This window comes from Equus przewalskii, chromosome 12 (assembly GCF_037783145.1).
Source record: "Equus przewalskii isolate Varuska chromosome 12, EquPr2, whole genome shotgun sequence".
NCBI classification, from domain to species: Eukaryota; Metazoa; Chordata; class Mammalia; order Perissodactyla; family Equidae; genus Equus; species Equus przewalskii.
This window is the reverse complement of record NC_091842.1, coordinates 19,118,553-19,145,595: the sequence shown is the minus strand read 5'-3', so window position 1 is coordinate 19,145,595 and position 27,043 is coordinate 19,118,553. Positions and strand designations below refer to the sequence as shown.

The following is a 27,043-nucleotide window of genomic DNA, read 5'->3' as shown; positions in this document are numbered from 1 at the left end:
CAACTGAGGCAAAGTTGGAGATCTTTATAGTTGCTGAAATCAGCAAATTGTTAGCCTCAAGCCTGGCTTGTAAAGGGAAGTCCAAAATTAAAGATTATGTAAGAAATGTGGTATCATTCAAGATCATGTCTAACAGATGAGGTGTGGTGTAGATGGTGAAAATAAAGAGGTTTAAATTTTTGGATTGAGAACCATTAAAAAATTATTTTGTGGTTCCAAACACAGAGAGACGTTCACAGATCCACAGCACCGATGACAGGATGCTGTTTGCTACAGACCCTTTAGCAGGAGAGAGAGAAGGCTACTGCCCAGCTTGGCCTTCAGAGTCTTTGCAGGAAGTAGGTAAGTCAGCCTCAAAGTTGGTGATCACACCCTTAGGCCCCATTCCCTGCAAGGCCACCATCGATGATTTTCCGAGCCTCTAATTAATTTCCTCTATTCATTAAATACCAGCTTAAGTAAATTGAGCTATAATTTTTGTTTAGAAAACTGTTTTGTATTGTCTATACCTGTACATTCAATCTACATTTTAAGTGTTTTAAATTACCGCCACATATATACTTAAAATAATTTATGCCATAGTTAGGGATTTTGTCATATAGTCTAAACTTCTAAGTGTACTCCTGGGCTTTTATACATTGGACCTTTTTTCATGTTTCTGGAAAACATTCAGTTATGCTTAATTGTGTAATATTTAAAACACACAGAAAATTACAGAGAATAAATAACAACCACTCATTCATTTACCCCTCCCTGATTTAACAAATGTTAAAATATTGTGTTGAATGTTAAATTTAACAAATGTTAGTTCCCTCCCCACCCCACCAGAGGCAATCACTCTTTTGATTTCTATCTTCATAGATTAGTTTTGCCTGTTCATATGAAAGGAATCAAACACTATGCATCCTGGTGTCTGGCTTCTTTTACTTATTATAAGGTTGAGATTCATCCATGTTGTTCTGCAGATCTGTTACTTGCTGCTGACTACTAAGTCCATTGTGTGAATTTCCCAGTTTGGTTATCCATTCTCCTCTTGATGGCGTCTGCTTTTTTAAACAACACCCTCACCCGTGCCCTTCCTGCCCCCACACCCCTGACACTGTTATCTGAGGTGGTGGTCTGCCTCTTTCCAGGCTCCATCCACATGGTGGAGGCTCCATAGCCATCTGTTCTGCCCTTTCCACTCATATGCAGCCTGGTTTCTGAGGCTACCAGGGACCCACCTGAGAGCTCCCAGGACCCGTTGGGTACCAACTGGGCCTCAAGGGCTGCGGTAGGGTGGTCTTCTGGGACAGCCAGGCCCTGAAGAAGGAAGCCGGATTCCTGGAAGTCACAGTGGTGGGAGAGTATGGGGGATCCTCCCCAAGGGTGTGTTTGACCTCCTGCCCCTGCCTCTGTTCTATGATTAACCAAGGACTTCCTCACTGTGCCTTCCTCCCACCCTTCAAGGCCCTGAGTCATTATTTTAACTCTCCCCCAAGACACTGAGCACCTTTCCGTGCTCTGTTACACAGCGCTCCACTTCTCGTCCAATGCACTGCTCAGCGATGGCCTTTGAAGTTATGCTTCTCCTGGGTGGTGAGTGGGTATCCTCAGGGCTAACAGAAGCCTGGTGGGGGGTCTCTTTTCTGCAGGGCAGGCTAGCACCTGGTGGTCAGCTCATACAGCTCTCAAGAGGAGCTGGAGGCAGGGAAGGGGCCTAGTGTCCAGGATATGGTGTGGAAGGAGGAATGGCCTGGAATCTGGGGAAGGGCATGACCTGAGCAAAGGTGAGGGAAGATGGGCTCGTGGGTCATGCTTGGATGGAGGATGAGCTGCCTCTCCGTGTTCCCCAAGGCTACCCTCCTTCCCTCCCTCTCGTGGGGGCCCTGGTGTGGGTGCTGTGGGGGTGAGAGGAGTCTGCCTCAGAACCCTGGGAGGGGAAGGCCACAGGACACGTGAGGGAGGGAAAAGGTTGCGGAGCCTCTCCTTGTCCTTCATTTCTCCCAAGTCTTGATTTCAGGTAGGCTTTTCCCCTGCTGCTGAGAGAATAGCGCAGAAGTTGAAAACTGTATAGGACCACATATGTGTGTCATTTAAAAAGTTAGTCTTGTGTCAGTTAAAAATCAGATTTCACACAAAAACCGATTCCAGCTTCTCTTGAGAAATGGGAAGGTCTGGCAGCTCTGGGTACTAGGGCCTGGGAATGGCTCCCTCCTTTAGAAGGGCCACAGCTCTAAGCGCCCAACATTCCTGGTGCTCATACTCACCCACTTCATTCACTGAGGTCACCTGCCAGGCCCCTGGGGCACTTGAGTTGGAGACCCTCGGTATCCTGCTACTTGTCAGGTCATAGGAGCTGCTTTCAGACTCGGAAACATAATGATTCTTTGAGAGGAAGATGCAGGATGTGAGGTTCCCTTGCAGGTGGCCATTGTAGGGTCTCAGCACCCTAAACATCTGGCCTCTTCTCAGAACCCCAGGGTTCAGGTGTCTGGACCCTCCCTGTCACTGCCTGGTCTGATGCTTGACTTCCTTAGAGCTTCCTACTCTTGAGATGGGACCTAACTCCTCAATCCAGAGACAGCTGGGAATTCTGGGAGGAATGGGGAGGAAAGGTGGCCATTTGGGAGCAGGGTAGTCAGAAAAAGCCCTTGAAATGTAGGGGTCTTCTCCTGAGGCTTTTGAGCTTAGCCACCAGGGAGGGTAATGTGTTCGGTCAAGGATCAGGAGAGTGGGTTGGAATCCCGGCTGCGCCAGTGACTTATTGTGCAGTTCTGGGACAGCCAACAAATAGTAATTAGTCACCTGCTGAGGGCCAGGCATTGTACAGGCACAGAGACAAGACAGATGCTGTCCTTGCCTCTCAGAGCTTGGTGCCAAGGGAGGGGGACATGGGAAACACATAATTACAAATAATTAATTGCAGCGTTCTAAGTCTGTTCCCCAATTTGGACGTTAGTGTCTCTGTATAATGAGCAGATGGAGCAGGACAGCCTTTAAGCGGGATGACCATACACTCTGGTTTGCCTGAGGCAGTGCCAGTGTCCCTGGTGTCATTATTAACGGTACCCCTTTCATTCTCAGAAGGTCTCGGTTTAGAGAGTAAACTGTGCAGTCACTTTATCTTTAAGAGACATTCCTGATCTAACGTACCAGGTGACTGGCCTAATTTCAAATTGTGGGTGTCCTTTAAAGTGTCCTTGATGGGGCGTTTCTCCAGATTGTTGCCCTTTGCCTTGTGGTTTGATTCCTTTTGAGGGAGGCAGAGAGATGGGAACCATACAGAAGGCAAATCAGGAAACAAAGACGAGAACACCCTTCTCCTGGGCAGATGGGGAACTGAGGCTGGAGTGGGGTGGGCATCAAGACCCCAAAAAGCCAGGGGTCCAGAGAAGACAGTCGGGGTCTCTGACTTTCCCTGCCACTCCGCCTCCCTATATCCCTCAGTCCTGGCTTCTTGTCACGGATTCAACTTGGATGTGGAGGAGCCCAAGGTCTTCCGGGAGGACGGAGCCGGCTTTGGGCAGAGTGTGGCCCAGTTTGGCAGATCTAGGTAGGCTTCCCTACTCCCCGTCATCCCCCTCCCCTCAGCCTGCAGGCAGGTGGCTGCGTGTGGCACACCCAGGAGGTGTCCTGGAGGGAGGGCAGCATGGGTGAGGCCCTGACAAGGACTCCTCTGAGGCCTCTGACACACTGCTAACCACTCACAATCCAAGGAAGGGCCACGAACTTTGGGCAAGACATGCCTTGGGAAGGAGGCTTTGAACCTGCCCGAACTACGATTTCGTCTTTGCATTTGTGTTTTGTAAGTAAAGATGTGCTGGGGGCTTGGAGTCTCACCTCACACACTGCCCAGCTCTTATTGCCTCCCGAGGAAGAGTTCTCAGCAGCCTGTCCCCTGTCCCCCACCCAGGGACCCTGGCATGAGCTGGGCAAGGTCAGGGTCAGTTGTTTCCAGCTCATCCAGTCCTGTGAGGGTCTCCTGTGAGTATCCCTGTACCTGAGGGAGTGCAAATAGGAAACACCAGGACAGGTAGAGAGGAAGAGACCACAAAAGAAAGGAAAAGCACTTTTTCCAAGAACAAGAGGCCCTGCCTTTTAATTTTACATCATGACTGGCAAATTATGTACTTGACCCTGCTTCTAGGAACTCACATTCTCAGGTGCCAGAGACAGAGACCCAAGGAGTTGAAGCCACAATGTGATGCAAGCAGAACCAAAGTCTGGGAGGCACAGAAAGGGAGAGATCAAACCCTGGAGGGAATTCCAGGAAAGCTTCCTAGAGGAGGTGGCATTGGTAATGTGCCTGAGAGCACGGGAAGTTTCAGTTGGCCAAGAAGGAGTGTACTGAGGTCGCTGAGTCCTGAGTGCACATCCTTCCCAGCTGGCAGGCTGGAGACATGGAAGCAAGCGCCAGGCACCAGAGCTTCGTTTTTTTTGAAATATAACACAAAGACCAAAGTGCGAAAATCGAAAAGCTCCAACTCAATGAATTCTTCATATGTGTGTACCTAGATAACCACTACCTAGATCAAGGTGTGGAGCATCTTCAGCCCCCAGGCCCCCCCAACCCCTGTTCCCTTGGGCCCCTTCTGATCCCCCAACGCTCAACAAATCCAGAGATACCCACTGTCCTTCCTTCCTCACCATCAATTTGCATTCAGGCCCAATTTCTTAAAAAATGAATATAAAACTACTGATGGACCACTATTCACCAGTATTTACAAGAAAGTAAGTAATATATACTGGATAACATTCTGATTGCTACAAAGTTCTTGTTTTTCCTGGTTTCTGCTGAATTGTAATCCGAATACTGAAAAGACTGAAATTACGTGGAAGAATGGGTTGGTGTAAAGAAAAACATTCAGGTCAATAGTTTAAGACTAAAAGTTTGGTCACCCATTTATGCCAGCAGGTCCCGTCTCTAGCCATCTGCTTGCGTTTCCATCAGCAAGTCTACACACACAGGGATTTCAGCTTTCTGGGAAGAAATGGCTCTCTAGAAGGAAACTTGAAATGCCAATTTAACAAGACTTGCTTGGCTAATTAATTAGAATATGCCAGTATTTGTCTAGTTTTCTCACCTGAGTGGAGAGGTTGTTGGTAGCAACAAAACTTTTCCAAAATTAAAAAATTCTCTCCTCTCAAGGTTTTGCAAATAAACTGTTGCATTTATGTGACTATAGATAGAGATATGGATTCTGATACAACTGCTTTAAATGGTCCAATTTAAACTGTTTATGTTATATTTAAGTTGTTCAATTAATTATGAATCATCTATTTGTTCTGAAAGCTTATAACTTCAAGAAGTTTTTCCGCTTGACTTGAGGTGATCTGTTCCTTAGGTTGCTCAGAACGATGGCAACCCTGAAACAAGCGCACTCACACATGGTTGAGAAATGCTGTTTTTGTTTTGAATAGCTTTATTTTTGATGAATGTTAAAAACAAAACAAAACCCAAACCACTTGTATACACACATACACATGTATTTATGTATACACACACACACACACACACAAATAAACCAAAAGCCCAGCATGGTCCTTCAGCATTTGTGAGTTAAATTCAGGTCTTGGTTTTCAAGTAGCCTCACACATGGCAAAAGCTAAGAGCTTCCCTCACAGTCTCGCTTTCCCATTGCACGGCGAGACTTCCTTGCTGGAAGCTCCTTGTGCCCCCCACCCTTCCTGCAACTGTATGTCATGGTTGTGCCTTCAGATTCGTGGTAGGAGCCCCCCTGGAGGTGGTGGCGGTCAACCAAACAGGACGGTTGTACGAGTGCGTGGTTGCCACCAGCCGATGTCAGCCCATCTCGCTGCACAGTGAGTGACTTGACCCAGGACCTGGGTCCTCAAACCTCCTCCACCTGACTGCCTGCTCCTCAAACTCCAGCCCAGTCTCCTTTCCTAAATAAGAGTGTGCCTATGAGTGTGACCATGTGTGTCTTCCCTCTTAGCACCCCCAGAGGCCGTGAACATGTCCCTGGGCCTGTCGCTGGTGGCCTCCGCCAATCTCTCCTGGCTGCTGGTGAGTTTTCCTGGGTCACAGGAGAGTTGCGAGGGGAGGAGCCAGAGGCAGCTGGGGCTGGGGGAGAAGAGGAGGGGTGTGTTCTGGGGCCCCCTTGCCCATACAGGCCTCTGCCTCCAGGTCTGCGGCCCGACCAGTCACAGAGCCTGCGGGGAGAACATGTATGCAGAAGGCTCCTGCCTCCTGTTGGGCTCGCACCTGAAGATCATCCGGAGGGTCCCCACTGCCCTGCCAGGTAGGTCCCTTAGAGATGGCAACTCTGTGTGGAGCGCATGCTGGCACTGAGGAGTGCGCAGAGCTCCCACGCTGGGTCTTGGCCTCCTGTGCCCATGGTTCCTTCCCAGAGGCCTCAACAGGCCCAAGAGGGGCTAAGAGTACGGTCTGGCCTGGCAGGGAGGGCAGCTCATGGCAGGAACCCTAAGCTGGTCGAGGGGTAGATGTTCTGATGGGGCAGAAGGGAGCCCCAGTGTGCTGGCTGCGGGAGACATAAGGATCTTACAGTTGTCAACAGCTGCAGGGACACTTCTCGAACTTTCAGAGGAAGGGCCTGGGATGGTGAAAATGTGTGGTGAGGATGATGGACCCAGGGATCCAAGAAGGAGGCAGTTCTGGATTGTTCGCTGCTGAGCTGCCAGGAGTCCTCAGACTAACTCTTACCCTTCTAAGGGGAGTGAACGATAGAGCCATGGAAAGTGTGATGCCAATTTTACCAGCACTGATGTCTTCCACAGAGAATGGCGCCTGAGGACACAGCAATGGCATCTCTCTGAGAGTTAGTCTGCATAAGTTTGTCTTCTGTGTCCTTGGGCAAGTGGCTTCATTTCCTGGGCCTTAGTTTCCTCATTAGTAAAATGGGGCTTAATAATTGAGGTGATTATGAGGATTAAACGACAATATATATATAAAATGTTTAGATCCCTGCCTGACACATATATGTGATAGCTGAGGACCATGGGTTTGGACTAGGAGGAAGATATAGATAAACTATCTCATCTGTGGTATCAGAGGGAAAAATGGCCCCCAAGTGAGGGCCAGAGGCCACTCAAGGTGCTCACGGAGAACAATGCTTTGGACCAGAAAAGCCATGATGCCAGGCATGGTGGGCTTTTAGCCAAAAGTCAAGCAGCAGCAAAAACACCCCCAGACCAAATTGTGAGAGCAGAGTCTACAGAGGGGACAGGGAGAGTGGAAAAAGGGTCTCCAGGACTCCTGGGGGTACTATGCCCCACCTGGGATGTCTTTGCAGCCAGGGCAGGGAATGTGGCATTTAAACACCAGGAGGTAAATGTCTTCTCTTAGATATCACCATGGCTGGTGAGGTAAGATGCCTGATGAAAATGGGACATAGGCACGTAGACCTGGGCAGGCAAGGCAGGTTTGAGTAGAAGTGGAAGGGACTGTGTGCCAGGCAGTGCTGGGTGTCTGGTGTGCCTTACCTTATTGCATCCTCATAAGACTCTGGGTGGTGGGCAGGATGATCCTCATTTTACAGATAAGAAAACTGAGGCTCAGAGAGGTGAGTTTCCATTGGTAGCAAGTGGTAGAGCCCAGAGCTTGAGCCAACCTTGCCTAACTGGCTTGGTCCTTTTTCGGAAGGCACTCAGCTACAGCCAGGTGCCTGCTGTTGGAAGCCCAGTGGATACAATAAAAGCAGCAAAAAACAGAAGTGACATTATGAGGGAGGTTGCCACAGGCCTGGCCTGAGAGAGGATGTGGAGGTTGGTTTTGTGTCACAGCTAAAAAGTGGGCACAAGTGCAAGATGTGGTGATAGGGAACTCCAGCTACCCAGCTATGGGGAAATTTCAGGTGAGAAGGGGAGTGCCTGAGGGCTTCTTGGCCTGCCGTGTAGATGGCTGGATGTCCTGGTCATTGAGGAAGCAGGGAGGGAAGTGATCTTCCATTTCTTCTCAGCACTGGTGAAGCAACAGCTGTTTGAGCAGGTGGGGTGGGGCAGGAGTGAGGAGTGAGGGGAAGGCATTTTTGCTTCAGTGGCCAGAGGCAGCTGCTATCGCAGCTCGGCATCACACCTCAATGCTATGATGGTCTGATCTCCCACCGCCCTGGGAGCAACACAGGATGTGGGGTGCTGGTGGAGGCACTGACTGGGTCCTGCACACAAGCCACAACCCGCCACGTGAGTCCAGGAACAATCTGAAATGTCTTGTTTGGTTTTGCACATATGGTGTGTCTTTCCATTATGATGTGAACTCCATGAGGGCAGGGATGGTATCTTTTTTCAAAAATCTATGGTCTTAAATCAGATTTTCCTGGAAGGAGACTCTGAGGCTCATTTGGGAATGTTCTCAGGAGCAATACCTGTGAGAGTGTGAGGGAAGCGGGACTGGGCAGAGGGTAGACTGCAGAGCAATCAGAACAGAAGCCTCAGTCGACCCACAGGGAGCTTGGAGCGTGGCCGTATATGGGCTGCTCCCAGGAGCAGGAGGTGTAAGTGTGGGCAAAGCGGCTCCCTCTTGACTGGGGTGATGCCTGGGGAGGGACTCAGCTGGGAGCCATCGACAGCAAACTCCCTGCAGCTGGGAATGAGCACTGCTGTCCTGATAGAGGTGGATCTTGGCGGCACACCCCAGCATCCCTTGCAGGTGTGTCCTTGGGCCTAGAACAACGCCTGGCACAAGGTGATGATGGTGATAATGGCTACCCCTTATGAGGCGGGGCAAGTCTTGTCTTGAGCACTTTATGTACAGATTAATTCTTTTTATCCTTGCAGTAATCCCATGTGATAGGCACTATTATTATCCCCATTTTATGGATGGGGAAAACCGAAGCCCAGAGAAGTTATGTTAACTTGCCTGAATTTACCACTAGTAGGTGGTGGAGCTGGGATTTGAGCCCAGGCACATTGGCTGAAGAAAGCACACTCCGAACCACTTGGCTAAATTGCCTCCCCCTTTTCCAGGCCTTGTGGGAGGAGAGGAGCAACAGGGACTCTGCTGAGGGGAGGAGGGGCTGGGGTAACAGGTTTGGGCCTCCTCTGCGGAGGGTTAGAAACCCAGTGGGGTCTGATCCTTATGCCAAGAACGGCCCTCTGACTGTGTGGAACAGGAAGGGTTTCTGGGCCCCAAGAGAGGGCTGGGACCACAGGTACATCTCTGATTCCTCCCTCCCATCTCTGCAGAGTGTCCAAATCAAGAGATTGACATTGTCTTCCTGATCGACGGCTCTGGCAGCATTGCCCCGAGTGAATTTAAGCAGATGAAGGACTTTGTCAGAGCTGTGATGGGCCAGTTTGAGGGCACCAACACCTTGGTGAAGACTGGGCCCCCGAGGCCTGGGGAGTGTGCTGTGGGAGGGTGTGCCTCTGGGGAAGGTCCTGGGAGGGGGCCTGGCATCCTGGGGGGTTGGCTCAGTGGACCCTTGCCACGATGAGGCTAGGGTCCAGGGTCAAGATTGGTTCCAGAGGTTCCCCCATGGTATGTCCCCACACGCCACAGGAAATACGATCTTTTTCTGTTTTATGGGAAATTTGAAGGTAACTTGGCCAAAGAATTGATGATTTTTTAATTATGTTTTCCGTGTAACTCATGATTTATTTATTATTTTATTTCCCAGTAGTGTATATGTATGTATAAATTCTTGAGAAGTAAGGAAATACAGTCTACAAATTGACTTCGCATGTTATAAAATTAGAAAAAAACTAAGCTTAACAAATATTGCAGTTGGCAAGGTTACTCTTTGTAAACTACAAAAGAAACATTATTTGGTTTCAATTTTCCAGTTTTCTTTTTAGGCCAAAGTTTTTTCTGGGTTTCAGTATATTATTTGTAGGGCCTCCAAAACACATGGGATATGGTTTGTAAATCCAAAATTATTCCAAAATAAAAAGTTCATTAAAAAGCAACTCCTGAGCCCTAGGCCCGCCTCTTGGTCTTTGCAGTTCTCGCTGATGCAGTACTCAAGCGGCCTGAAGACTCACTTCACCTTCTCCAAATTCCGGAGCAGCTTGAGCCCTCTGAGACTGGTGGATCCTATCGTCCAACTGCAGGGCCTGACATTCACAGCCACGGGCATCCTGGCAGTGGTGTAAGCGCCCTCTCTTGCTGCCTGCAGATACGCTGCCGCATGGCTTCCTCATGCTGGTCTGTAGGCCCTCTCCTAGGCTGAGGGAGGCTCTGGGGAAAGGGGCTCAAAAGGAAAGTATGGGGGCTGCGGGCAGAGTCCTCCCTGGAGTGTTTCTGGCTACCTTGCTCACTGCGTTCCCCCTGACATAGGATGGGACTCCTCTGCACCTGTTTCCCCCTGCCTGGCCTTGGATTGGCAGAACCCTGAGCCTACCTGGGTTAGCAGAGGCCTGGGCTTTGCTTCAGACACATCTGGGTTCCCCTCCTGGCTCTCCGCTTGCTACCTGGGCCACCCTGGGAGTTACTGACTCTAAGCCTCAGTAAGATGTCAAATGAGGACACACTCACAACATAATTGGAATGACTAAATGGGATAAATGTGTGAGGTGCTTCTGCTCAGGAAGTGCCGGATAAGTGGTTAGGATTTATCCGGAGAACGGTGCAGTCTCTCTTTACCTCCCTGGTGGGGACTCAGGAATTGTTGCCAAATGTCTTCTATGTGCCTTTCACCCCACCCACCTCCCTCCATTCCCTCATTCTTCATCCATGTGTGCCCTCTACATTAACTAGGCGCTTACTATATGCCTGCCCAGCATCGGGTGCTAGGTGGTTCATGAAGAAAATGGCTTAGGTGTTGGGGCCAGAACAGAAGAGGATTCTCACAGGAAGGAGCTGGGCTGAATGTCTGGGATCCCTTTTTTTTTTTTTTGGAGGAAGATTAGCCCTGAACTAACATCTATGCCCATCTTCCTCTATTTTATATGTGGGATGCCCGCCACAGCATGGCTTGATAAGCAGTACATAGGTCTACACCCAGGATCCGAACCGGCGAACCCTGGGCCGCCAAAGCAGAATGTGTGAACTTAGCTGCTGCGCCACCAGGCTGGCCCCAAACACACATCCATCCATTTCTTTTGTGTTATTTTTTTTTTCTATATTCCTTTTTTTGGGGGGAAGATTAGCCCTGAGCTGACATCTGCCACCAATCCTCCTCTTTTTTGCTGAGGAAGACAGGCCCAGAGCTAACATCCATGCCCATCTTCCTCTACTTTACATGTCGGACGTCTGCCACAGCATGGCTTGACAGCAGTGCCTAGGTCCACACCCGGGATCCCAACCGGTGAACCCTGGACTGCCGGAGGGGAATGTGTGAACTTATTGCACTACCAGGCTAGCCCCTAGGATCCTTGACTTCCTTGACTCCTGGGTGCTGTACTAGGGGTAGTGCTGGAGGAATGCTGAATAAGGGTACTCCCGCCAAATGCACCCTCTTCTGGGTGGCTTTTCTGCCTTGAACACTGGCCGCTTGGGACTGGACAACCAGGAGGAAAGCCTCTATTCCTTAAGTTGACAGTCACACTGGAGGGGCATCCCTTCCTAGCCGCTGAGGCTCCTCCTAGTGGTGGACGATGGTGTGGTTCTCATCCACACCTGTCCTGCTCCCCATCGCCCAGCACAACAGCCTCCCCGCTCCCCAGAGCCAAGCCCAGCTCAGGGCTGGGCTCAGCCCCTTCCTGCCACTGACTATTTTTTTAGAAGTTTCATTACAGAAAAGATAAAATGGCAATAACATTAAGGAAAGCTTTGAAAAAAAGTATTACCTACAGTCTCTTCAGCCAACCACCTCACAGTATTTTAGCAACAAGAAGGGATAAAGACAAATGAATAGATAAATCCCACCCGCAAAATATGGTGTCATTTCTATCCTTGTCTTTATTCAGACATATTTTATTTTTGTTTAAACATTGGCACCTGAGCTGTTGCCAATCTCTTTTTTTCCTTCTTCTTCTTCTCCCCAAGCCCCCGGTACACAGTTGTATATTCTAGCTGTGGGTCCTTCCAGTCTTGCTAGATGGGAGGCCGCCTCAGTGTGGCCTGAGGAGCGGCGCCATGTCCGCGCCCAGGATCTGAACCAGGGAAAGCCTGGGCCACCAAAGCGGAGCACAGGAACTTGATCACTCCGCCACGGGGCGGCCCCGAGGTGGCCCCGAGGCATATTTTATATGATCACAATCAGGGCAGCAACGTTTTTTCTCCTTTAGGTTATATGAACCTGTTCCATTTTTCTCTACAGGTTTTATTGTTTTCTTTTGAAATGGTTGTGTGCTTTTCTACCAGGGGGCTGAATCATAATTTGAAAACCCCCTTCCCTAATGTTGGACATTTAGGTTGTTTCCACTATTCTATTTACCACCTGCGTGTTATTTGGCATGTGTGTGTATTTATTCTGAGTTTGTAGAACTACATGAGCGTATAGTTACATTTTTAATCGTTGTAACAGCTACTATAGAATTATGCTCACCTGTGGGCCATTCACTGTTGTAACAGCTTGACCTCATTTAATCCTCAGCATAACTGGACGCTGTTTGTCTCAGTTATCTACTGTTGCCTAACAAACCAGTCCCAACTTTAGTGGCTTAGAAAACAACTCTATTATTATTTTTCAAGATCCTGGGGCTCAGCTCGATGGTTCTTCGGCTGTTCTTGTGTAGGGTCTCGTGTGGCTGTGGTCAGGCGGTGTCTGAGGCTGGAACATGAGAGTTTCGTTCACGTGGCTGCTGCCTTGGCAGGACTGACTGCAGGCCTGGCTCAACTGGGATGGCTGGGCCTCTGTCTCCATGTGGCCGCTCCATGGGTTACCTCCAACAGGCTAGCTGGACTTCTCTTGTGGTGGCTCAGGGTTCCACAAAGTGCAAAAGCTACCCAGGCTTCTTAGGCCCATAACTGGCGTGGTGTCACTTCCCTTGCACACTACTGATTAAAGCAAGTCATAAGTCAGTTTCCATATGGGAAGGGAATCAAGTATGTCTCATTGGGGGCCATCTTCGGAGACCAGCTATGGCTCAGTTGTTATGCTCATATTGCATAGAGAGAAGCAGAGGTTCGGAGAGGTAAAGTAACTTGCCCAAATGTGTCTGACTCCAAAGCTCTTACCTGAAACATACTGCCTCCTGGGAATGAGGTTTTGTAGTGGATGGAATTTTGGGAACAAGGAATGTGAGTACCTTTATTATTGGTCTTACTAATTACTGTCAGTATGACTTTCAAAAAGGACTGAATTGATTTCTTAACATGCCTAACAGAGTCTGAGGGTGCCAGGACTCCTCAGTCTCTCCAGATGAACTTCTAGTGCTGCAAATGATTTCTTTCTGGAATCAATCCCATCTTGATAGAGTCGTCTCCCTTTCTTCCCTCACAGGAACGAACTATTTCATAGTAAGAATGGGGCCCGCAGAAGTGCCAAGAAGATCCTCATTGTCATCACAGATGGGCAGAAATACAAAGATCCGTGGGAATACCGCGATGTCATCCCTCAGGCAGAGAGAGCTGGCATCATCCGTTATGCCATCGGGGTGTGTACTATTCCTCACGGCTCCCCCAGACTCAGCCTGCACCTCACCCAAGCAGAAAGGCTGGCAGGTTCCTCCTCCTCAGCTGCCTCTCTACTGCAGGTGGGAGATGCTTTCCAGGAACCCATTGCCAGGCAAGAGCTGAACACCATTGGCTCAGCGCCCTCTCAGGACCACGTGTTCAAGGTGGACAACTTTGCAGCACTCAGCAGCATCCAGAAGCAGCTGCAGGAGAAGATCTTTGCAGTCGAGGGTAAATGGGGAACAAGCTTGGGTCTTGGAATTGAAAGGGTCCCAACCCAATTGTCTTCCACAGTCCTGAGGTCCATCCCTATTCACAGCTCACCCAAAATTGTTCTCCAGAACCCAAGACCTGAGAGGGCGCTGAGCCAATGGTGTTCAGCTCTTGCCTGGCAATGGGTTCCTGGAAAGCACTCACACCTGCAGTAGAGAGGCAGCTGAGGAGGAGGAACCTGCCAGCCTTTCTGCTTGGGTATTCTCCTCCCTCTATTCTGAATCCTTGTGGTCTCTGGGAGCTTAAGCGACCTGTTTCCCCCACAGGAACCCAGTCGAGGACAAGTAGCTCCTTCCAGCATGAGATGTCACAAGAAGGCTTCAGTTCAGTACTTACGACGGTGGGTGGAGCATGCGCTTGGTAAACAGATCTCAGGCGCCAGCCCTGGGTTGGGAGCTAGGACCCAGAAGTAAATAAGCAAGCAGACCCTGTCCTCAAGTTCACTGTCCAGTGTGGGAGAGACATACAGATAGTATATGTAGGTGCTGAGAGCACAGCAGATAACAGTATAGCCAAGGTTCCTGCTCTCAGGGAGCACATATCTAGTGGGAGAGACAACAAACAACAAACAAACAAAAGACTTTCACATTCTGCTCAGTGTTGGGAGGGAGAAAGAGAAGTGATCAGAGGAGGCCTGAATGGTGAGAATGGATCAGCCCTGGAAAAATCTGGGGAGAGATTGCTCCAGGTAGAGGAAAAGGCAAGTGCAAAGGCCCTGAGGCAGAAACAAGATTACTGTGCTGGAGAGCTAGAAGGGCCAGCATAGCTGGAGCAGAGTGAGTGAGGGGCAGTGTGTGAAGAGAGGGCCATAGAGGGGAAAAGGGCCAGACCAAAGAAATGACAACATGGCATGACCTGTCTGAAAGTAGATGTGTATTCAAAATATCCAGAAGGATTTTAGGGGCAACCAAGGGGGATGTAGAAATGAAACAAGGTTTGCCATGAATTGATCACTGAAGCTGGGTCATGGGTACGTATGGGTTCATCATATATTTCCTTCTACTTTTGTATACGTTCTAAATTGTCCATAATCAAAAGTTTAAAAAGGCAATAAACAAAGTATGCGAAGGATGAAGCCCCCATGGCTCCCTGAGGGAGCTGCGGAAGGATCTCACAGGGGCAGTGGCTCTGAGGTTGACTCTTCCAGAGAGGAGTCCAAGAAAAAGAGGAGAGAAGTGTTCAGGCCAAAGGCTTGATATGTTTTGGAACAGAGGGTGACTCCACAGGTTTGCCTGGGAAGGATCCTAGATGCCATCCTCGGGGACCTGGTGTCAGGGAGCCATCTGAGTTTGCCAGCAGGATGGTGCTCACATTTGGCTTTAAGGAAACCTAACCCTGGGGCAGTAGAAGATGGAGCAGAGGAGAGTAAGCTAGGAGGCAGGAGGGGCAGTAGGTGAGAGGCAATGGGCCTGACTGGGACGGTGGCAGTAGGGATGGACTGAGGGAAGTAGGGAGTCAGGGACACCGAGGCTGCTGGTGCGGGCTTGGGAAGGAGGAGGAGGAGAATTCCAAATAATTAGCAGAGTCCGTGGCAGACATTGCTTTGGACTAGGCTGTCTTCTCACTCCGGCCTGCTCAGCCCTGGAATCCTTTCCTCTCAGGATGGGCCAGTTCTGGGGGCTGTGGGAAGCTTTGGCTGGTCTGGAGGTGCCTTCCTATACCCACCAAAGATGAGCCGCACCTTCATCAACGTGTCTCAGGAGGAAGTGGACATGAGAGACTCTTACCTGGGTGAGAAAAGGCTGCGGCTGGGGGGACAGGCGGGAGATGAGCTGCCTGGGAGGGGCAGGAGCCTGGGGGCGGGAGGAGAAGCCTTTGTGCTGAGGCCTGGCCCCCTCAGGTTACTCCACCGAGCTGGCCACTTGGCAGGGGGTGCAGAGCCTGGTCCTGGGGGCCCCCCGCCATCAGCACACCGGGAAGGTTTTCATCTTCACCCAGCAGTCCAGGCAGTGGAGGCCAAAGGCTAATGTCACAGGCACTCAGGTTGGTGTGGAGAAAGCACGAGTAGAATGCGAGGGTGGCAGGGTATCCAGGAGTGGAGAGGGCAGACAGGGAGGAGATGGAGGGTTTGGGGCCCATGGTGGGAGGTGCTGGTGGATGGGCAGAGGCGGGACCTGGCCCAGAAGGGGTTCCTCTGGCAGGGGCGCGCAGGATGACTTCAGGCTCTGCCCTGCAGATCGGCTCCTACTTTGGGGCCTCCCTGTGCTCTGTGGATGTGGACAGAGATGGCAGCTCTGACCTGGTCCTCATCGGGGCTCCCCACTACTATATGCAGACGCAGGGGGGCCAGGTGTCTGTGTGCCCCTTGCCCCGGGGGGTGAGTGGCTGATGAGACCTGGGCTGGGTGGGGCCTGGGTGTGGGGTGGAGGGGTTGCCTGGGTTGGGGCCTCACACTGTTTTTGTGCTGCAGAGCGCCAAGTGGCAGTGTGAGGCTGTTCTCCGTGGGGAGCAGGGCCACCCCTGGGGCCGCTTTGGGGCAGCCCTGACAGTGCTGGGGGATGTGAATGGGGACAAGCTGACGGACGTGGCCATCGGGGCCCCAGGAGAGCAGGAGAATCAGGGTGCTGTCTACCTATTTCATGGAACCTCAGGACTGGGCATCAGCCCCTCCCACAGCCAGGTGAGGCCCCCTGTCTTCAGCCTCTTCTAGTTCCACCTCCTTTCCCATGTCTTGGATTCCCCCGATGCTGCCTCGCACCACTGGCCATAGCAGCGGCCATTCCCCTCCTTCTTTAGTGATTTCCTTCCCTGAATTTCACCAGGCCCAGCCAACCACAAATTCTCTCTCTTCTCTCCTTTGGCTCTAAACAGACTTCAATCTTTTGTGGGGAGCATAATAGTTAAGAAATCACAGGCCCCCCGGTCAAACGCCTGGCCAGCCATGTTAGCTATGTGGCTTCAGGCAAGTGACTGATTTAGCTCTGTGAGCCTTAGTTTCCTTCTCTGAAACATTAAATGATAAAGCAGCTCCATAGGCTTCTTGCAAAGATAACTCAGTGGGAGCACTAAGCACTCCATTCACCAAATATTTATGAATGAATATATAAATGATGAATAAATGAATCTATTTTAATCCTATTGTTATGCTTTTATTTTGTCATTAACCTGCACCCTCATGATGACTTGGACCAGAAAAGCTCCCCTCCCTCGGTCTGGGGCCCGTGAGGTCCTCACTCTGCTTGCTCTCCATTCCTACCGCCGCGTCTCTCCTTTTCCATTTCTTCATTTACATCTGCTTTTGTTGCAGTCTCCTCTCCAAATGTCTCTTCTCAAATCTTTCTGATCACTCCCTTTGACATCCACTTCTCATTTCCCTCTCTGGCCAGCGGATCACAGGCTCCCAGCTCTCCTCCGGGCTCCGGTATTTTGGGCAGTCACTGAGTGGGGGTCAGGACCTCACCCAGGATGGACTGGTGGACTTGGTCGTGGGGGCCCAGGGACACGTGCTGCTGCTCAGGTGACGACTCCCCACATCCCACCCTTGCCTGCTGTGTGTCTGATTCCCCAAGCTGCCCGCTCCCTTGTTCTCCTCCCAGAGGACAGAGTCCTGTCCTCAGCCTCTGCATACACCCTCAGGAGCCTGCCAGTGCTAAACGTGGGAGTGGCCATGAGATTTATGCCCTCGGAGGTGGCAAAGGCTGTGTACCAGTGCTGGGAAGAGGTCCCTACCACCCTGGAAGCTGCAGATGCCACAGTCTGTCTCACTATCCACAAAAGCTCACCGGACCAGCTAGGTAAGTTTCCTCCCAGTGGACCCTGTCTTTTACCCTCCTGGAGGCCCCCAGCCCATCCTCAGGACCGAATAGGCCCAGGAATCCAAATCTCATCTCCACATCCACCCAGCTGCTGGTGTCGGAAGCCTGGGTCCCCTCTGTCCCCCTTTTCCCATACCCAGGCCTATAGGTTCTGACTCCAGGATAGATCTGGAATCTATCCGCTTCTCTCCACCAGCTCCAGCCACTGACTCCCTCTACATGGCTCCTCTTTCCCACCTATACTTTGGGTTGTTCCATCTGTTCTTGTACCCTCTCACCCATTCTCCACGCAGGAACTAGAGTGATTGGCCCTAAAATGCAAATCTAGTCTCCTCACTTCCCTGCTTAACGCCCCTCAATTCCTCCCTTCTTGCATTTATAAAGACCACATCTTTCCCTACAATCCCCCCCTGATTGGGCCCCTCTCTGCACTCCAGCCTCACTTCATCCCGCTCCTCTCTACTCCATACACTTTTTGTACATGGGCCAGCCTCCCTCTCCCTTCTGGTCTTAGCCACTCTTCCCACAGTCTGGGACTTTCTCCTGCTCATGCTCCAGGTTGGAGTTCAGAAGGCCCGTCCAGGAAGGCATCTCTGACCCCTAGGTCTGAGCATCCTGCCCTTGCATCGACCTGACCTTATGCCCCACATGCTTGTCTGCTTTCCTAGGGTGTGGGCTTCATGAGGGCAGGCACCGCATTTCTCTATGTTCTCCTCCACGTGTATCCTCAGCCCCTGGTACAGTTCCTGGCACAGAGAAATTGCTCAGCAAATATTTATTGCATGAATAAATGAAAACAACATTTGAGATTCTCTTTGACTTTCCATCTTCCATTCCACCTTCCACTTCAGGTGATGTCAAAAGCTCTGTCATATACGATCTGGCATTAGACGCAGGCCGTCTGATTTCTCGTGCCATTTTTGATGAGACCAAGAACCGGACTTTGACTCGAAGAAAAACCCTAGGGCTAGGGGATCACTGTGAAACCGTGAAGCTGCTTTTACCAGTGAGAGCTTTGGGTTCTGGGAAAAGGAGAAGGAGGAGGATCCCAGGGCCAGCCTCTCACATCCCTGCTCCCTGCTGAGTGAGATGGGAAGGGTGGGGAGATGGGGGCTAGAGAGAGGAAAGTTGAGACCAGAGAACCTGGCTCCACAGCTTGGATGGGGCACTGTCTGACAGCGGGGAATGGATGCGGTGGAGGAGAAGCCCCAGGGGTAGAAAGTAAGGAAAAGGATAGTGGGTTCTTGAAAGCCCATTCTCTCTCAGGACTGTGTGGAAGATGTGATGAGCCCCATCATCCTGCGCCTCAACTTCTCCCTGATGGGGGAGCCCAATCCTTCACTCCAGAACCTTCGCCCTGTGTTGGCCGTGGGCTCACAGGACCTCTTCACTGCTGCTGTGAGTCTTCCCATGGAGTCCCAGGGTTGTGCCTTCACTGTGTAGAGACACGTGTGCTTAAGAACCTACAGTGGCTCCCACTTGCCCACCGACCACATGATGTCCAAAATGCCACCACCCAGTTACCAAGGCCCTGCCTAGCTTGGACCCCTACACACATCCCAGCTGGTTATCTACTTTATCCCAACATAAACTCTCTGGTTCTCATTCTGCAAATCCTTCCCAACTTTTCTCATTCTTACCTCTGTGCCTTTCTCCATGTTGTCTCTCTTGTTTGGAAAACATTTCCTTCCCTCCACCTCAAAGATCGTCTCTAGTCCCCAAAGCCCCAGTCTTATCTCCCTCTCTTTTGAAAACCACACTCAATATCTGTCACTTCTTCTCTGGCCTCCTATTACGTCATGGTGATACCATCCAAATATCACATGACTGGAATCCTAGCAATCTGCATTTACTTCTGTGGCTTTCTTGGAATTGTAGGTTCCTTGAATGCAAGAACCATGTCTAATTCACCTGTAGTTTCCACCTTTCCTAAACCCCCACCCAACCCAGAACCTGCCCCATTATTCACGCTTAATAATGTTGTTGAGTAGTTGTTCCAGTGTGAGATGGATTTGACTCCTCAACTAAACTTTATGTTCCTTGGAGCCAAGGATCTTGTCTTCTCTTCTTTTATAGTCTAACTGCCCCTCCCCCACTGCCCCACTCCTTGCCAGTGTCTAGCACAGTGCTGGGTTCAGGGGGGTGCTTAGTAATACTCAGTGTTGATGAGTGTCCTAATGAGGGGATTGGAGATGGATTAAGACATGGATGGGAAGAGAATATATACCATTTTGCTGCAGCTCCCCTTTGAGAAGAACTGTGGGCAAGATAATCTCTGTCAAGGGGACCTGAGTGTCAACCTCAGCTTCTCAGGGTGAGCTCTATCTTCTTTCATATCCAGATCCTCAAGCTTTTGGGTGTCCCATCCTTATAGGATGAGAAGTGCTTGTGCTGCCCTTTGGCTCTCCTAACAAAGACATGGTTTTCATTGGAATGTTATCAGCCCAGAGCTCATGAGTTCTCACAGTCCTTCCCCGGCCCTTGATCCAATTCCAACCTATTTCCAATGGAGTCTTTTTCCCATTCTTGTCCTTCCTCCTTCAGCTTGCAGACCCTGGTGGTGGGGAGCTCCTTGGAGCTCAATGTGATAGTGACTCTGTGGAATGAGGGTGAGGATTCCTATGGAACCATGGTCAACTTCTACTACCCAGCAGGGCTGTCCTATCGACGAGTATTAGGAACCCAGGTAAACAGCTCCTTTGGGCTCTAGTTGGTTGGGACCCTTCCCCTGCCCTGGGTTATAGTAGGTTTCTTTGAATTCTTCTATGATGAAATATAAAACACATACACATACAGAGAAAAGTGCATAAAGCACTTTTATGCTTTATGTATAGTTTAATGAATAATATTAAGCAAATGTCTACACAAGTAGCATCCAGGTCAAGAAAAAAACACTGCTAGCACCCTCAGAAGCCCTCTCACTATGTGCCTATCCTTATCATAACCTCACCGTCTCCCAAAAGGTAATCACCATTCCAACTTTGTGATAATCAATTTCTTGTATTTATTTATAGTTTTAACACCCATGAGAATATCCCTAGAGAATGCTGTTCAGTTTTGCCAATATTTGAGCTTTATATAAATGGAAACATGTTCTAAGTTCTTTAGTGTCTTTCTTCTTTTCTCCAATATTATGTTTGTGAAATTCACCCCTGTCGTTGCTTGTGGCTGTAGAACATTCTCATTGCTATATAGAATCTCTTTGTATGACTATACCACAATTTATTTACCCATTCTACAATTGATGGTCATTTAAGTTGTTTCCTGATTTTGGTCATGACCATTCTTGAGCATGTATCCTGGTGCACCCATGCATAACATGTATGTACCACTTGTGGAATTGCTGGATCATTGGGTATGTGTATCTTCAATTTTAATAAGTAAAGCCAAACCATTTTCATCTACTTACACTTCCATCAGCAGTGTATGAGAGTTCCTGTGGCTTTCCATCTATTCTAACACTTGGCATTGTCAGACTTTTAAATTTTTGTCAATCTGGGGGGTGAGTAATGATATTTCCTTGCAGTTTTAACTTGCATTTCTCTAATGAGGCTGAGCAACTTTTCATATATTTCCTAGTCATTTGGATTTCTTCTTTTAGGAAGTGCCTGTCTCAGTTTTTTTCTCATTCTTCTGTTGAGTTGTCCATCTCTTTCTTACTGAGTTGTAAGAGTTCTTTACATGTTCTGGTTACTAGTCCTTTTCCAGTTATATATGTACGAATAGCTTTCCTGATCCTGTTGCTTGTCTTTTCAGTCTCTTTATAGTGTCTTTTAATAAACACAATGTTTTAATTTGATTGTGGGTGATTTTTGCTAATGTTTTCCTTTGTATTTAGTGTTTTTGTGTGTGGATCTTGTTTAAGAAATACTTCCCTACCACAAGGTTATGAAAATATTCTGCTATATTACCTTCTAAAAGCTTCATAAATTTTGCCTTTTCACATGTAAGTCTTTAATCCAGTTGGAATTTATTTTAATGTATGGAGTGAGGTAGGGATCCAATGTTTTTCCAGGTTTTTTGGTATGGGCCAATTTTCCCAGGACCATTTATTGAAAAATCTGTTTTCTCCTTACTGCTCTGAAGTGTTATATATAAAGCCCACAAATGCATGTGGGTAACTTTTTAAAATTCAGTCTCCTCATTTGGAAGAGACCCCATCAGCGCCCACTGCGCCTGGCATGTGAGGGAGTGCCTACTGGAAGTGAGGGCCTGAGGAGCACCAGCTGTAACATCAACCACCCCATCTTCCAAGAGGGCACTAAGGTCAGTAGTCCCTCCCAAATCCTTGTCACTCTTCTCCTTTGTCCTGACCCATTTCCTTCCCTCACTCCCCTATGACCTTCCTTATCCCCATTCCTTCTTTCTTCTTCCCTCAGGGCACCTTCATTGTCACATTTGATGTCTCCTACAAGGCCAACCTGGGAGACAAGTTGCTTCTGAGGGCCAATGCAAGCAGGTGAGCCCAGGCCAGGTAGGATGTGTCCCTCACCCTCCAGTCACATGCCCCAGCCAGAGACTCCTTTCCTGGATTCCTTTCCAATTAGGTTCCCCTCTCTCTCTCCAGTGAGAATAACAAGCCTACAAGCAGCAAGACTACCTTCCAGCTGGAGCTCCCAGTGAAATACGCTGTTTACACAGTGATCAGCAGGTGCTTAATCCCCAGCCCTCCCCTTGGACCTCTGACCTTCCTCTAAGTACCTCCTCCTGCAGCCCAGCCTGCTCTTTTGTGGATGGGTAGCTAAGCCAGCCCCTCTGATTCCTCACATGGGAATATTTGTGACCAGTCATATATCTATACCATAATACCATATACCATGGTTCTTGCTTCTTCTCTGATGAATTGGCCTGCTGGTGAGATACACCACTTTGCCACCACTTTGTATTCCCTCCTCTCTCTCCAAGATGCAGGCTTCATTTAAAATGAAGTCAATCCTTTCCTTTGTGCTAGACACAAACGTGCTGAAGCAAAGCCACCAGATTGAGATTGAGGCTTTTCTGAGCACTCTGAAGTGGGGAGCTTATGCCCAACAGGATATGGTCTGTCACTACACAGAGGAAAGAAAAGGTCAGGTTTTCACAAAACTCGGAGGAGAGCAGAGGTGTGAAACTGTCAGAAGGTCTCTCAGAGCCCAAGGCCGAGGCAGGCCACAGGAAAGGCAAGTGTAGAGCTGCTGGTCTGGGTTCTGAAGGTGGGTTGAGGGGCAGGGGCAGGCTAGGCTGGAGGCAGAGCAAGGAGCCCCACACACCTGGCTAAACTTTAGAGGTTTAAAGAGTTGGTCAGAAGCTTATAATATTGCCATGGGACAGGGTTTGCGCTGTTGCTGCTGCTGCTGATATACAAATTTTTAGAAGAACTAGTAAGGTGGGGATCAAGCAGTGTCATTCCCCTTCCAAACTCCATGTGTGAATTTCCCCTTCTGTCCTTTGAAAATACTAAAACTTATAATAAGAGCTTATAGTCATATATACTTATGATGTGGCAGCCATTGTCTTAAGTACTTTACATGTATTTACATGCACTTAATCCTTCTTATAACTCTATAATGTAGTTACTGTTATCCCCCTTTTTACCAACAAAGAAATCAAGAGGTTAAATAACTTGTCCTGTCATTCAGCTGGTAAGTGGCAGAACCAGGAATCAAACCCAGGTGGTCTGGCTCCAGAGCTTGTGCCCATGGGCCATATATTGCACACCTCTCCAAGAGCTGGGAAAGCTGAGTGATTTACTCAAATATGAAAAGAGGTTTAGAACAGGAAGATTTTAAGTGAGAAAACTGAAGCAGAGAGAGAAAGGGCTGGGGTGGAGAGCAGAGAGGAAGGCTAGCATACTATGAGAAAAAAATAAGTTTTAACATTTATGGCACTGCTACAAACCTCATCACAACTCTATTATAGGTAGGCACTATTATTAGCATCCCTATTTTACCGAGAAAGAACTGCAGGGCTCCAGAGAGGTCAAGTAGTTTGCCTTAACTTACTCATATAGGAAGTGGTGGAACTGAGATGTGAACCCAGGCAGTCTGGCCTTTTGTTCTTAATCATCAAGCTGACAGTCACATCTGTGGGGAAACTGGGGGACCCACAGTGTTTCTCTGTGGCTGGCCGGGCTTCTGTATGCTAGTTGCTGGTGAAACCTGCAGGTCCCTCTGCTTGTTTGCCTGATTCCACTGAGACGTTAGATGTTAAACTCTGGGAAGGCAGAGATTATGGCTCATTAACTGTTGAATCTCCGGACCAAGCACACAGCCTGGCACATGGTAAATCTTTGTTGAAGGAGGCCATGGAGAGATGGATGGATAAATGGATAGGCGGATGGATGAATAGGTGGAAAGTCACCTGCAGCCTGGAATATTTATCTCCACTCCACTCCATGGGCTTATGTTCATACACTACATTCCCTCACATTTACTTAACTGCCCCAGGATACCCACATCTCCTTTCCTCATTCCCATCATGGAGGGGCTTGCACTCCACTTTTTCTTGATTGACCTAGCCATCATTCCCTGGAGTCCCCTTAGACTTATTTGTTCTGGCAACAGCCTCTGCAAGCATTACCTGAGGCCAACCACACCTACTAGAGAAAGCAATGTGAACACCTTTTTCCCATGGGAAATGTTTAAATGTTATGAGAAGTGATGTTTAAGGTGGAACTTTAAGAGAAAATTTCCAGTAGGGGAGTGGGTAAGAACATTCCAATCAGAAGAAAAAGCTTGAGCAAAGTCGTGGGGCTATGAAAGAACTGAGGTATCAAGGAACGAGCTACCAGTTCTGGGTGACCAGGGCAAAGGACATGGGGGGAGAGGAGCTGAAGCTGAGGCTGCAGAAGCACATGGGGACCATTACTATTTCCCTGAGTCATCTATCTGCTGGGCCCACCAGAACCTCGGCAGCAGACTGGGGCACAACCGAGGATGATCCCAGGGCTGTTTTTCCCCAACAAGCCTTCTCTCCCCAGGCAGGAAGAATCCACCAAGTACTTCAACTTTTCAACTTCCCATGAGAAGAGCAGGAAAGAAGCTGAGCATCGATATCGTGTAAGGCCAGGGAATCTCCATGTCTGCCCTCCCATGGTGCTGTTAACACTGGAAGCTGTAGGGAAAGATGGAGAGCAACCGAGGGCTGGTGCCGGGAAAGAAGTGGGATTTGGGATGCTGCAGGGACCACAGTAATGCACTCTGTTTCAATTTTTCTGCAGGTAAATAACCTGAGTCAGCGAGATCTGGCCATCAGCATTAATTTTTGGGTTCCCATCCTGCTGAACGGGGTGGCTGTGTGGGATGTGGCTGTGGTGGCCCCTTCGCAGGTACCTGCCTTTCCTCACTTTCCAGGGTTTGATCCCACAGTGCCTCACAGGCTCTTACCAGTGAAATTTTGATCATTCTGTGGCTATTTCTCTCTCTCATTAGAGTCTACCCTGTGTGTCAGAGAGGGAACCTCCCCAGCATTCTGACTTCCAGACCCAAATTCCAAGGAGTCTCATGCTGGTGAGAAAGGCCCTGGACTCCCACTGCAGGGCCAGCTATGCACTGGGGGACAGGGAAAAGAATTGCTAGGTTTCAGAGCTACATATATGGCCTGTAGTTGTTCATCTATTCCTCACCCAAAATCTGACAGACTTCATTTTCCCTTGTGGTTCCTGCCTAAGTTAAGGCCCTCCTCAACTTCATTCTTCTCCGTCCCTAGGACTGCTCCATTGCTGACTGCCTGAGGTTCCGCTGTGACATCCCCTCCTTCGGCATCCGGGAGGAACTTGACTTCATCCTGAAGGGCGACCTTAGCTTTGGTTGGGTCAGCCAGGTGTGTAGGCCCAACAGCAGAGTGCCTTCCCTGGATTCAGGTGGCGCCTGATATCTCTGTGCTCATGCGCAAGCCAGGACATTTCTAACTCTGAGCCTTCCCAGAGCTAGTTCCCCAGCTCCCTCCCTCTCTTTTGCAGACATTGCAGAAGAAAGTATTGGTCGTGAGTGTGGCCGAAATCACGTTCAACACATCTGTGTATTTGCAGCTTCCAGGACAGGAGGCATTTTTGAGAGCCCAGGTAGTGGCTGTGTGGTAGGCAGTGGTCAGGCTGGTAAGAGGGCTCCTGATGCTAAATCTGTGATGCTGGGTGGGAGGTTCACAAGCCTGGAGGAAGGAAGGATGAAGGTCCCTCGGCAGGAAAGCTGTCCCTAAGCCCATGAGTGCTTCTGTATCTCACCCAGGGCTTGATGAAGGGGAGGATAGGGAGTTAAAGGTTGGGGAAACTGGGAAAAATCTGGGACAGCAAGAGGCCGAACACTTTCTGATCCCCAAATCAGATGGAGATGGTACTAGAAGAGTATGAGGTCTACAATCCTATCCCCCTCATTGTGGGCAGCTCTGTGGGAGGATTGCTGCTGTTGGCTCTCATCACAGCTACACTATACAAGGTGAGTGTTTTTATCCCACTCGTGACACCACCAGCATCTGACCCAAGCCCTCCCACAGACAGGATGGTACAGCAGGAAGAACTCACTCAGTGGAGTCAGGCAGGACTGGGTGCACATTTTGGCTCTGTCTTACTCACTGTTTAATGTCAGGCAAGTTGCTCAACCTCTCTGAAACTATTTCCTAATTTTTGAAATGATAATGATGCCTCCATTACCGAGTGGCCGAAGTGAGACAGAAATGAGGCGAGGGTACGTACACAGCCCTTCCTGACTACAGAATCTATGCTTTTCTGCTGTAGATTATGTGTATAACTACTGTGCTTGGCACACAGTAGATACTCAGTATGATAGCTGTTGTTTACCTAAGTGTTCTGGCACACAAATACAAGTCAGCTTAGGTCCCTTCTTCTCTCTCAGCTTCTTCCTACTCCCAACTTTGTTTCCTGACCTCTTACCCAGCTTTTCTGATTTACTTCCCCTCATAGCTTGGCTTCTTCAAACGTCAGTACAAAGAAATGCTGGATAACAAGCCTGAAGACACTGCCACATTCAGTGGGGAGGATTCCAACTCAGATGCCCCAAATCCACCTTTGTACTAATAATCCACTTTCCTGTTTATCTTTGCTGCCATGGGCTGTCTTGCCTTAGACCACAAATCTACTACTGTGGGAATAACTCCTGCATAGACCTGGACTGGCCTGAGCAACTTACCAGGTGCTAAGCCACCTTCTCAAGGCATCGAAAGATTTTTGTATTTTTACATATCTGCCAAACTTCTTCAGTGATGACCCACTTTAACAGAAACAGGCATGATGCCAGCATGAATTTTCATATGTATAAGAATCATCACATTAAATGAAAATGATGTTTACACACATTTTCCTTGTATGAAAGAGCTCTAATTCAGGGACTGGCGTGCTGTTCTAAGAAGAGTTGGGGGAACCTACTTGTGGTATAGAAAGCATTCTCTCACTTTCTCAGGTGACTGGGGCCTGTGATCATCTTTTCTTAATGGTTCTGTGAGTAGTGTCAAGGGAGGCGGCCAAAGGAATCTGTGTGTGTATCTTGGTCGTGATTTTCAGCACAGGCTTCAGGCTCCTTGGTAATGGCAAGTGAGCAGACTGTCCTAGGAGGTGAATGAA

The 27,043-nt window shown here is 49.2% G+C and overlaps 1 protein-coding gene across 7 annotated transcripts; it reads left to right on the top strand.

The window, feature by feature from the left end:
• Nucleotides 1–1,035: 1,035 nt before the first annotated feature.
• Nucleotides 1,036–26,778, top strand: ITGAD (integrin subunit alpha D). Of its 7 annotated transcripts, none has more exons than XM_008514350.2 (30): nt 1,036–1,578; nt 3,430–3,535; nt 5,702–5,805; nt 5,940–6,010; nt 6,131–6,245; nt 9,148–9,278; nt 9,907–10,052; nt 13,290–13,443; nt 13,543–13,693; nt 14,002–14,075; nt 15,337–15,466; nt 15,576–15,718; nt 15,912–16,052; nt 16,146–16,355; nt 17,062–17,192; nt 17,312–17,469; nt 18,342–18,496; nt 18,757–18,888; nt 19,731–19,804; nt 20,035–20,176; nt 21,643–21,756; nt 21,870–21,949; nt 22,058–22,141; nt 24,449–24,527; nt 24,689–24,796; nt 24,900–24,977; nt 25,177–25,290; nt 25,430–25,531; nt 25,791–25,901; nt 26,387–26,778. In XM_008514350.2, the coding sequence occupies exons 1-30, from the start codon at nt 1,533–1,535 to the stop codon at nt 26,498–26,500; spliced, it is 3,498 nt and encodes a 1,165-aa protein (XP_008512572.2). In that variant the 5' UTR covers nt 1,036–1,532; the 3' UTR covers nt 26,501–26,778. The 7 variants fall into 7 exon arrangements, 6 of the variants coding, with proteins under 6 accessions (XP_008512572.2, XP_070422583.1, XP_070422586.1 ...); XR_011524426.1 differs by having other exon boundaries at nt 1,071–1,578; nt 25,430–25,564; XM_070566482.1 differs by lacking the exon at nt 3,430–3,535.
• Nucleotides 26,779–27,043: the final 265 nt, after the last annotated feature.